The 12157-nt window shown below is 33.3% G+C and overlaps 1 protein-coding gene across 1 annotated transcript in view; it reads right to left on the bottom strand.

Annotated features, from left to right (window-relative positions):
* The window catches only part of LOC127727923 (sodium-dependent glucose transporter 1-like), a 61478-nt gene extending 53339 nt beyond the window's left edge, over nucleotides 1-8139 (bottom strand). Inside the window, exons 1-2 of the mRNA XM_052235078.1 lie at nucleotides 8073-8139; nucleotides 2474-2727 (exon numbers count right to left, since the gene is read on the bottom strand). Coding sequence (XP_052091038.1) covers nucleotides 2474-2713 — 240 coding nt within the window. The 5' untranslated portion in view covers nucleotides 2714-2727; nucleotides 8073-8139. The remainder of the gene's footprint in view (nucleotides 1-2473; nucleotides 2728-8072) is intronic.
* Between the last annotated feature and the right edge of the window lie 4018 nt (nucleotides 8140-12157).

Here is a 12157-nt window from a genome sequence, read left to right as displayed (position 1 = left end):
GATCAAAATCGGCAAAGAAAAATATACCTTCATGACTTACTTTTTGATATATTTCAGCTTTAAATTTGCATGTTTAAATAATTATAAAAGGGAAAATTTCATTTTGGGGGCTGTTCCTTAATTTATAGATCTTTAAGAAAGTCCATAAGATGAAGACTGAATGCGATAAAAAAAATTTGTGCAATCATACTATTTATTGGAATTATTGGAAATAAAAACCCATAGACATTTCTCTTGCCAATAGAAATGTATATTAAGCAAAAGTATTTACCTTTCATTTTTTCCCTTACAATTTTGATAAAATAGTCCTGATGTAGTACATAGTCTATGGCAAAAAAAACTAGAGGCTCCAAAGACCCTGTGTCGCTAATCTAGGTCTGTGTGCATCTTCAACAATGGAAACTCTAACATTGTGTACTAGAATAGAATTCATGACAATCTCTTTTTTTGTTGATCTTGTTTTGCTGATCATTTTGTTATGTTTACAATTTCTCTTCATCTTCTTTAGCTTTTGTCATCTAAGGGCAATCACTCCAAAGTCTCCTATAAAGAGTTTACTAACAATTTTGGCAAAATTTGACCTATTTGTAGATCTTGTCTTGCTGATCATTTTTGCTTATTTAAGTGTCTCTAATATAGTTTTTAAGATATAAGTCAAACATGTGAAACAATTGGTACAAATTGTCACTAATAACTCCAATAGGGAGTCGTTGGAAGATTTTGGCAATTATTTGACTTTTTTGTAGATCTTGTCTTGCTGATCATTTTTGCTTTTTATAGTGTCCATCTATCTATTATAGTTTTAAGCTAATAGGCAAAAACACTAATAAGTAAACATGGGTAATAATAGTCATTAAAGAGCTATAACTCAAATAAGGAGTCATTGGCTGATTTCTTATTTCGGTCATGTTGACTTAATAGTAGATCTTGTCTTACTTTTCATTTTTGTTTATTGAAGTTTCTTTATATCTACTTGAATTTCTAAGGATAAGGCAAAAACGCAAAAAATTTGTAAAAATCGTCATCAAAGGTCAATAACTCCACTAAGGAGTCATAGGATGATTTCGGCTTATTAATCGTGTTTTGCTATATAAAGTTATGAATTAAATCCCATAACTAGAAAACGTTAAATCTAAAAATAATAAAAATCAAAAGGGAGCTTACATCAATAGATATAATCAATTCATCAAAGTTTAATGAAATTGGTGAATGAGTTTTAGAGTTATTGTCAGAAGAGTTGACGACAGACGGACTGACAGAGTGAAGCAGTTACCAGACCTGCTTCAGCCTTCCGCAACACAGGTAATAAAATGATCCATAGAGGTCAAACCCTGAAAATTAGGGCAAGTATGGACACAACATTCAAGATTGATACAGCTCTGAATTTGGATTGTGATTAAATATTTGACACAACATTATAGGTTTCTGAAACAGAATGAATGTGGTCTAAGAACTTTAAAATTTGAAATTGGATGATTTACCTATTATGGTCTTATATCCAAAATCTAAATACATGGTTAGATTAAATATATCAAAGAACCCCATGAATATTAATATTTTATTAAATCAAACAAAGTTTAATTTTGGACCTCAATTTGGACCAACTTGAAAACTGAGCCCAAAGTTAAAAATTTAAATACACAGTGAGATTCAGCATATCAAAGAACCCCAAGAATTCAATTCTTGTTGAAACCAAACAAAGTTTAATTTTAGACCTTAATGTGGACCAATTTGAAAACAGGGCCCAAAATCCAAAATCTAAATACACAGTTAGATTCAGCATATCAAAGAACCCCAAGAATTTAATTTTTGATGATTCAAGTTTAATTTTGGACACTTTGGACCTCAATAAATTCAATTCTTGTTGAAACCAAACAAAGTTTAATTTTAGATCCTTTGGACCTTAATGTGGACCAATTAAAAACGGGGCCCAAAATCCAAAATCTAAATACATGGTTAGATGCAGCATAACCCCAAAAATCAATCCCAACCTTCCTTTTTTGGTATGGAACCTTGTGGTACAATGTCATAGAGATCCATAGACTTATACTCAAGTTATTGTCTGGAAACCAAAAGTCTTCGAATGACGACGATGCAGATGACCAAAAGGTCATACCATTATATGGCCACGGTCGCCAAAATTTTGTGGTCTTATAAAAATCAGTTGCAAATAGCTTAACTCAATAAATTGGTTTGAAGCACAAATAAATCAACTAACATAAATACAATAGACACAAAGCACCCATATAAGAGTGCTTGCAGTTACTGAAAGCTAGTTCAAAACCAATTACAACTAATAAATAAATCATGTTTTCCCAGACTTAAGTATCAATCTATTCAGTAAATATCCAAAGGACTATGCAATGCCAAAATGTGAGTTAACAGTATCCACAGAATGTAGGATCATGAGTATTTATTACTAGACATTTATAGCAACACATGTATATATACATGTATAATGAAAGTTACTTACCACAACGAAGAAATTGTAACAGATTGTAACAAAAATTAGGAATTTTTTACGATATGCTTCATCAGATTTCAATCTAGTTTTGAGTGCTGACACAGATGACGTTTTCTGTTTGTCTGAAACTTTTTCTTCTGATGACAATTGTTCATCGTCAGAAGACTTAACGTTATTATCAGGATGACCATTGAATAAGCCGTCCTTTATGTCTTTCTCATCGTTTTCTTCTACTATTCCTTTCCTCATTGCTACATTTAAACCTGAATAAAAATTAACTAATTAATAACGAAACTAAATAAATTTGACACAGAGATATGTCTCGCTTTATGTAATTTTGATAGTATAATACAAAGGATAAAATCAAAAATGGCAACACTTAAAGAGGCCATGTCAATGAGCATCGAGCTTCATACTATATATAAAAACCTTGAATGTAGAAAAACTTTAGATTCAGTTTAAAATGCTCTTGTCAAAGACCATATGCTAATGAGAAAAAAATATTTTTAATCATGTCACTGCATCTTAAAAATGTTTCCTATAAGTAACGAGTCCAAAGAGTATAACAAAAATAAACACATATGCAGGCAACTTTGGCATGTTAGGGCAAAAGTGTGACTAGGAAATTATTTTTCATTACAAATACAAAATAAAGTAACCTTTTCTTACCGTATTAAACATTTTTAAGTTTGATAATAGTTTTGTAATATGATACTATGGCAATGGGAAAATATGAAAATATTCGAATTTGAACTTTAGAAAATAGTCTACTTTTAATTTATCATATGTATACTAAAATCCAGACCAGCAGTGATATAATGTGTATTGTATTCTTAATATTAAAGTTCTATGTGGTTAATTACAAAAATAAAATTGGGTAAGCATTCAAGAATATTTTTTTGCTGATGTTTTCAGTTATGCTCACTTTAGCCTTTTTGCAAGTGTTTCTTTAAGACTATTTGAAATTGTCTTGGGTAAGATCCCCTGATGTAATCCTGATGGTCATTTGCTAAAGCCTAATATGATGTTGTTTTGTTTCTTAATATATCCATTCAAAGATGGAATATGTCAATTAATAAGAATTTAGGACAAATAAAAGACGGACTCAGGTCGTGGTGTGGCATATATATGCCCCCTTTTGTTTATCACTTCTTTTCTTTTTTTTTTCTTGCAAAAAAATTTTGACCATAGCCAGTCAAGAAATACTTAAACAGATGTTTTTTAAATGCCGGTAACAGGTAAATTATTTTGGAGGTAGAGTTATATCCCTTAGACATTCAGATTTTTTTTTTTACTTATATAAGTAATAAAGTGTTATTTTGTTCTTTTCTTGAATTTCTCTTGACTACATTGCTCTAGCAGAGTGTTATTGTCTGTCATCAATAGTTGTCTTTAGTATTTATAAAAGTATAATTTCATACACAATGCAAATCTCCCTTGTCTGTTATCTTTAAAATACTGCTCATTTACAAGCCTCCAGGGAGCAATTTTTGAAGGCCTTGCACAGTTACTTTACATCAGCTGTGCACAATAGATTTCTATGTTTAGATTTTGAGATAAAAGGTTAAACTTTAATCAAAAAATAATTAGCAAACCAGAAAAATTTTGTTAAGCATTTTTTTACCTTCCAAAATTTGAGAATTTAAGCGGTTGTAAAAAAAATTACTTGTATAAGTAAATGTTTGGATAAGATTCAGGGGAGATAATTCAAACATTGAAAATAAAATGAAAATCTTGCAAATTTACTAAAACAAGTAAAGTAATACAAACATCTTCAAGTAAATAAATGTTGACTTGTATAAGTATAACCCCTGACTGATAGTGGACATTTTTAAGCAGTCTTATATTTACACCCCTTTCTTCCAACACTGGATCTGCCCCTGCATCTGTGATTAGTCCCAAATGGTATTGAAAGATTTTGAAAAATTTTGAAATATGTATTTTATTCATTCCAACCTTTACATAAACAAATGTTGTGAATCATCAGTTAAAATAGATAATAAACACTCTGACTTTTGTGAAATAAATAAAGGGGTCAAACAAGGGACAGTTTGAGCCCCACATTGTTTAAATTGCTTTATTAATGATCTCCATTCAAGTTTTGATGGTACATGTGATCCTGTGTCCTTAGACAAAACATCAATTAGTAGCCATGGTTTTGCTGATGATCTTTTAATATTATTAGATTCACAAAATGGTTTACAGTCTGCTTTGAACAAACTGGAAAAATATTGCTACAAAATTGAAATGGCAACTGACTGTAAGTACTAATAAAACTAAAATTATGATTTTTAATTCTAGAAATTCTTTTGAGTTGAAATTTTTCTATAAACAAAATCAATTAAGGGAGCTACCATTTGATTTTTATGAGGGGGGTAGGATGAAATTTGAAAAAAAGGCGGGACAGGAGTTTTGAGTAAAAAAAAAGGCAGGATGAGCAACTTGGCAAAAAAAAAAGGCAGGATGACAATTTATGTAAAAAAATGTCAGGATAAACTAATAAAAACAAGAGGCTCTCAAGAGCCTGAATCGCTCACCTGCATTTCAGAGGAGAAGATTTTTAAATGTTAGCAAACTTGATGAACAAATTGTGTAAAATTGTCTTTAAAGGGCAATAACTCCTTAAGGGGTCAATTGACAATTTTGGTCATATTAACTTTTTTGTAGATCTTACTTTGCTGAACATTATTGCTGCTTACAGTTTATATATATCTATAATAATATTCAAAATAATAACAAAAAACTGCTAAATTTTGTTAAAACTACCAATTCGGTGGCAGCAACCCAACAATGGGTTGTTCGATTCGTCTGAAAATTTCAGAGCTGATAGATCTTGACCAACTGAACAATTTAACCCCACGTCACATTTGCTCTCAAAGATTTAGTTTTTGAGATATAAGCCAAAAACTGCATTTGACCCTTATGTTTTATTTTTAGCCATGGCGGCCATGTTTGTCGATGGATACAAACTTCGGATACAATTTATAAACAAGATACCCTAAGGAACATTTAATTAAAGTTTGAAGGTAATTGGCCCAGTAGTTTCAGAGGAGAAGATTTTTAAATGTTAGCAAACTTTATGAACAAATTGTGTAAAATTGTCTTTAAAGGGCAATAACTCCTTAAGGGGTCAATTGACAATTATGGTCATTTAACTTTTTTGTAGATCTTACTTTGCTGAACATTATTGCTGCTTACAGTTTATATATATCTATAATAATATTCAAAATAATAACAAAAAACTGCAAAATTTTGTTAAAACTACCAATTCGGTGGCAGCAACCCAATAATGGGTTGTTTGATTCGTCTGAAAATTTCAGAGCTGATAGATCTTGACCAACTGAACAATTTTCCCCATTGTCAGATTTGCTCTAAAAGCTTTAGTTTTTGAGATATAAGCCAAAAACTGCATTTGACCCCTATGTTCTATTTTTAGCCATGGCGGACATGTTTGTCAATAGATCAAAACTTCGGATACAATTTATAAACTAGATACCCTAAGGAACATTTAGTTAAAGTTTGAAGGTATTTGGCCCAGTAGTTTCAGAGGAGAAGATTTTTGAAATAGTTTACGACGACGACGGACGCCAAGTGATGGCATAAGCTCACATGGGGCCAAAGGGCCCCGGTGAGCTTAAAAGGCAGGACAGTTACCAGAGTGAAAAATAAAAATGCAGGACAGAGATTACAACTAAAAAAAATGCAGGACAAAATTTTTCATCCTAGCCCCCCCCCCCATAAAAATCAAATGGTAGCTCCCTAACTGAAGTTAAAGAGTATAATTTTCTTGGGAACATTATTGATAATAAAGGTACAATGTATATTTAAGAGATCAACACAGGAACTATCCAAGAAAGCACTTAATGCGTTTTTTCACTAAAAAATAAGTGTCTAATTTTCATCATGTCCCAGTTGATTTATCATGTAAATTATTTGATTAATTGAACCCATAATTTTGTATATTAGTGAAATTTGGTTTATGGAAGAATATTACTCCATTTTTATAGCCCCAAACAGAACCAAAATGCATGGAACTAACTGTGATATTTATCCTTGACAGATAGATTCAGCTTTGAGAAGGTGCATCATAAATTTTGTAAAACTGTTCTTGGAATTAAAAAAAACCTCATGCAATATAGCTGCAAAATCTGAGTTAGGACGGTTTCCACTTCACTCCTTTATTAAAACTCAAGTTTTATTATATTTTTGTAGAATTAACTGTCAGGAAATAAACCCTCTTGTTAAATACTCAACTTTCAGAATCGTCAGGCTTGAGGCTTTAGCCATTAAATTGTTTGCAATTTTTTATCTATGATAAAGAAAACCTGATAAAAAAGATTTGTGTATAAAAATAAGGAGATGTGGTATGATTGCCAATGAGACAACACTCCAAAAAAGACCAAAAGATACAGAAATTAACACTATAGGTCACCATACGGCCTTCAACAACGAGCAAAACCCACACCGCATAGTCAGCTATAAAATGCCCTTAAATGACAAAAGTAAAACGATTCAAACGAGAAAACTGACGGCCTAACTTATGTACAAAATAATGAACGAAAAACAGATATGATACACAGCAACAAACGACAACCATTGAATTATACAGGCTCCTGACTTGGGACAGGAAAATACAGAATGTGGCGGGGTTAAACTAGTTCGAAGGCATCAACCCTGATAAACATTCATGGTTTGGTTTTAACTCTATGCTCACATCTGAATGCATCAGATATCTTTTTCAAACATAGTTCTTGTTATTGGTGTCTTTTGTGTTTGTGTTAGGGTTTTTATGTGCTTTGTATAGATCTGATGAGTTAAGCCCTTTTCAACTGATTTGTATAGTTTGTTCTTATGTTGCACTGTTCGCCCCAGTAACACCACTGTCCTAGGTTAGGGCATGGACTTTCTATATAGACTGTCCCTGGTTAGGGGGAGGGTTTGGTAAACATGTTTAACCCTGCCACATTCTGTATATGCCTGTCCCAAGTCAGGAGTCTGCAATTCAGTGGTTGTCATTTGTTGCTGTATATCATATTTGCTTTGCGTTTATTGTTTTGTACATACATGTAATTCAAGCCATTAGTTTTTTCGTTTGAATTATTTTACATTTGTCGTTTCGTGCCTTTTAGTTCTATACTAGCTTGCTATGCGGTATATATTTTGTTCATTGTTTGAAGCCGTACCAGTGGCGGATCTAGAGGGGGTGTCCCGGGGGGGTTAGAACCCACCTTTTTTTGGGATGATCAATGCATTTGAATGGGGACATATAGTTGGACCCCCCCCCCCCTTTATCCTTGGTTAGGAACCCCCCTGCGTACGGTGACATATACATGCTACAGATGTAAACGTTATCGTCATTTAGTCTCTGGTGGATAGTTGTCTCATTGGCAATCATACCACATCTTCTTACTTTTACATGTAGTTTGTGCAAACCTAAAACATGATAAGGGGGGCGAACATGTTATGTGGACGAACGAACCCGACACCGTGACGAATGCTTATTGCATAACGCTGTGCTTTTTGCTATTTACGGAAAATTATGACCGTTAGAAGCAATCAAATATTGTACATACAATTGTTGTGATTTTATTCTTTTGTAAAAGCTTACCTTAGGCTATGTATAGAGTGAGGTATAATAGTTGGGGTTCTTACGATCTAAAAACCACGATATGGACCACGCTCTGATTGGATTATTTATTTTTCATTTTTGTTATCTATCATACGATTGGTTCTCAATGTAACTCGGATTTATTCTACGAAAAAAAGAGTTTCCGAAGTGTACTTTCTGTTTCGATCTCACGTTATATTTATAGGTATACTCATAGAGTGGATGGTGTTTGTAAATATCGAATTGTTAACCGAGCAGATTAGTGTAATTTACGGAAATACTCAAGATTCAAAGTTTTATTTAAAGTCGGTATTCAATAAACCGGAAAAACACTTACGATATTTAAGGATTTGTACACAGGTATTTGTCAAAATTTCCTATATACCGTAATATATACTAAGGTTAAAAAACATCTATCAAGCCTTGAAAATTGGGAATCTGAATGGCAAATGAAATTTAATCCTGAAAAATGCTATGTCATAAATATTTCTAAAAAGTCGAAATCTAACTTATTTCAATATAAATTACATAACCATGTACTTGAATCTGTCAAAGACAGCAAGTATCTAGGAGTTACAATAAGCAGTGATCTTGATTGGGGGCCCCATATTAATAATATAACTTCAAAGGCAAATAAAACACTAGGATTTTTACGTAGAAACATGAAAAATTGTACACGTAAGGTTAAAAACCTTACGTACACATCACTTGTGCGTCCGACCGTCGAGTACTCCTCACCAGTTTGGGATCCGTACAAACAAAGCCAAATAAACCAAATTGAGCAGATACAGCGTAAGGCAGCAAGATATGTTTTAATGACTATAACGATAGATCACCAGGTGCTGTCACTGGTATGTTAAACAAACTAAAATGGGAAAACTTGCAATCCCGTAGAACAAAAGCTAAGCTTGCCTTGATTTATAAGATTAATGGGGGGTTGGTCGAAGTCACTAATGACGTCCTGACACAATCTGACAGGCGAACTAGAGGCCTACATAAATTTCGACATATATATACAAATAAAGACTTTTTTAAATCATCCTTTCCCAAGTACTATTGCTGTCTGGAACGATCTCCCAGAAACAATTTGCATGTCACCCTCCCTAGAATCCTTCAAAGGTGGTATCTCCACCTTAACATTTGGAGGTTCTAGTCTGGCTAACTAATTAGTGTATTTAAGCCACTGTACATAATGTGAATATGTTTAACATTAAGCTACAACTAATGTTATTTTAAATTGTAATTGAACTGTGGCAAATATTTTTATCTTATAACAAAATTTTCGACATCCATTTGCATGTACATAGCGCCACAGTTCCGGGATATTCCACACTCCGGCACCGGAGTCTTTCCCGTACCAGGAAGAAGAAGAAGACGTTAAATTAAGGTATATAGGGGTTTTTTTTCAGAGACAAGTGCCTGTGGATTTGTATAGTCCCACTATACATTGCGATGTATTTTTTTTTGAAAAAACCCATACCGCATAGAAACTATAAAAGGCCCCAACATGATGAAAAATGTGAAACAAACGAGCCGAAAACTAACGGCCTAATTCATCTGATCACCCTTACGGAGCACCTGAGATCACCGCTAGTTTTTAGTGGGATTCGTGTTGCTCCGAGTCTTGCCACGGCTTTCCATGTTTTGTTTTCAGTGGCGGATCCAGAACTTTTCATAAAGGGGGGGGGGGGGGGCGCTGACTGACCTAAGGGGGCCCTCTCCAGTCATGCTTCAGTGATTCCCTATATAATTAACCAAATTTTTCCCACAAAAGGGGGGGGGGGGGCGGGCCCCCCAGGGCCCCCTGGATCCGCCTATGGTTTTATATACTGTTGTTTGTCATTTGATCTTTGTATTTTTTTTATGCCATGGCGTTGTCAGTTTATTTTCGACTTATGAGTTTGAATGTCCCTTTGCTATCTGTCGCCTCTCTTTTGTAACAAAACAAGTTACGAAAAAAATATGTATACTAGTACGGGTTCCTGACTTGGGACCGGCGGACACATACAGAATGTGACGGGGTTAAACATGTTTATCAGCTGTCGCTATGAGCGCGCAACCATCCCATGGGCACGGGGGGGGGGGGGGGTCTCTTCCTATATGAAGGTATATACATATGTGCCGCTGGAATGGGTCCCTTTTTTGATACGTCAGATATATCAATGGGGTGCAATTTTACGGAGGAAATATATCAATAGGTAGTAATTGACCAATTGTGATACATTTAGGTACTATTTGAGCTGATAAATATATGAATGGGTTATGATTTCGCTGTGAAATATATGTATAGGTACGGATTTCACAATTATTCAATATATGAATGGGGGGTGTTTTTTAAATCCCAGCTGCACAACTGTACCCAAAATCCAATGTTGAGACCCCCCCCCCCCCCCGTGCCCATGGGACAGTCACGGGTGTAACAGCACAACATATAAGAACAGACTGTAAAGATCCGTGGCCTAACTTAGAAGATCGATACGAGGCACAAACACAACTGACATACAAACATTAGACACAACGTACCGAAATAAGAGCACTCACAGTTAATGAAAGCTAGTGCAAAGCCAATTCCAACAAATGAACAAATCATGCTCTCCCAGACCAAGGATTTGTATACTATACAAACCCTTGACCAGACTAAAGTATCAATCAGTACAGATTTTATGTAAATACAATGCCAAAATATAAGTAAAAAGTATCGATAAGATGAGGATAATTAGTTCTCATACTGATTGTACATATATAGCAATATATAGTTATGTTATAATTTTTCAAAAACTCAATGTTAGTACCAATAAAAAAATATTTGAAGATTTTTCTGCCATTTTAAATTGATAACCTTTAAGAATAAGTTTTTTTTCTTCAAAGGATCAATTAGTATGCATGGATCGTTTCTAAAAATACGGGCTTTCTAGTTCTTTAATAGAAGTAAAGGAACTAGTGAACAGCCAGAAAGATAAGTAGTTAATCACTTACTAAAACCAGAGATGAAACGAAATTTTAACGGGTTTTTGTGTAGTTTAGGTAGCAAATACATAGAAGGGACTTTCAAATTTTTAGAAGAGGCCTTAGTCCGTTTTTACCATGAAGAATAGGAAACATATCATTTTTTTATATAAAACATTGTAAAAAAAGGGCATAAGCTGAATGCATTGAAGATTATTGGTATATATCTTTATCGTTATTTTACTTAGATTTTCCTTTAGATGTAAACTTTTGGAGAAATCCGCCATAAAATTGAGACTGAAGCTATTAAAATTTCTCTATATGTAATGATGATAATTTGATGCAGAGACATATATGTCTCTGTTTGATGTAAAATATTCAAATATAAACATTTCAATATTTCGAATATATGAATTTTTCAAGTAATCAAAGCATCATCTTTAAAGGTAGAAGTAATTTCAATCTAGAAATATAAAATAAGGTAATCCCACAACAATAGTATTATGTCACCGTGGATATAACGTGACAGTACCCAAATTGCACCGAGTACCCAATTTGTACCCATTTTTTTGCAAAAAAGGCAGCAGGGATCTTAAAAGTTTTCTAATAAACTAAATAAATTGTATTTCCCATTATTCACGTCTTTGAACATATCAAAATTTATCTAAATATGCTTAAAATGGTCACAATATATATCAACAGAAGAAGTAGCAAAAAGGTATAATCTACGGAAACGTCGCATGCGACGTCCACAAAAAGTAAACTTTTAAAAATGAGCAATTAAAACATTCCAAGGCATCCAATTCTTACAAAATTAATAGTTAGCATGGACTATTGTCAAATTGTTCTACAAATGTGGAGAAATAAAGCAAAACATGAGTTATTTTATTGTTAAGTATGGATGCAAGGTTCTCCTCATTACAAAATCTTAGGTCGTTTGGTGGTCGTTTCAAACCAATTTTTCTATGATTGAGAATGGATTTATAAAAAAAAAAATTGTGGAACTATATAGTTAATACGGATACATCTATAAAATAAACACAGAATGGAAACTTTTGTATGGATCTTAAACAAACGTAGATGGGAAAAAACTGTCAAAATAGGTCCAATTAGCTACCCTCACGTTAAAAATCTTTGAA

This window comes from Mytilus californianus, unplaced genomic scaffold (genome assembly GCF_021869535.1).
Source record: "Mytilus californianus isolate M0D057914Y unplaced genomic scaffold, xbMytCali1.0.p SCAF_2, whole genome shotgun sequence".
In the NCBI taxonomy this organism is placed as follows: domain Eukaryota; kingdom Metazoa; phylum Mollusca; class Bivalvia; order Mytilida; family Mytilidae; genus Mytilus; species Mytilus californianus.
The sequence above is the reverse complement of the archived record's forward strand: the minus strand, read 5'-3'. Positions and strand labels throughout refer to the sequence as shown.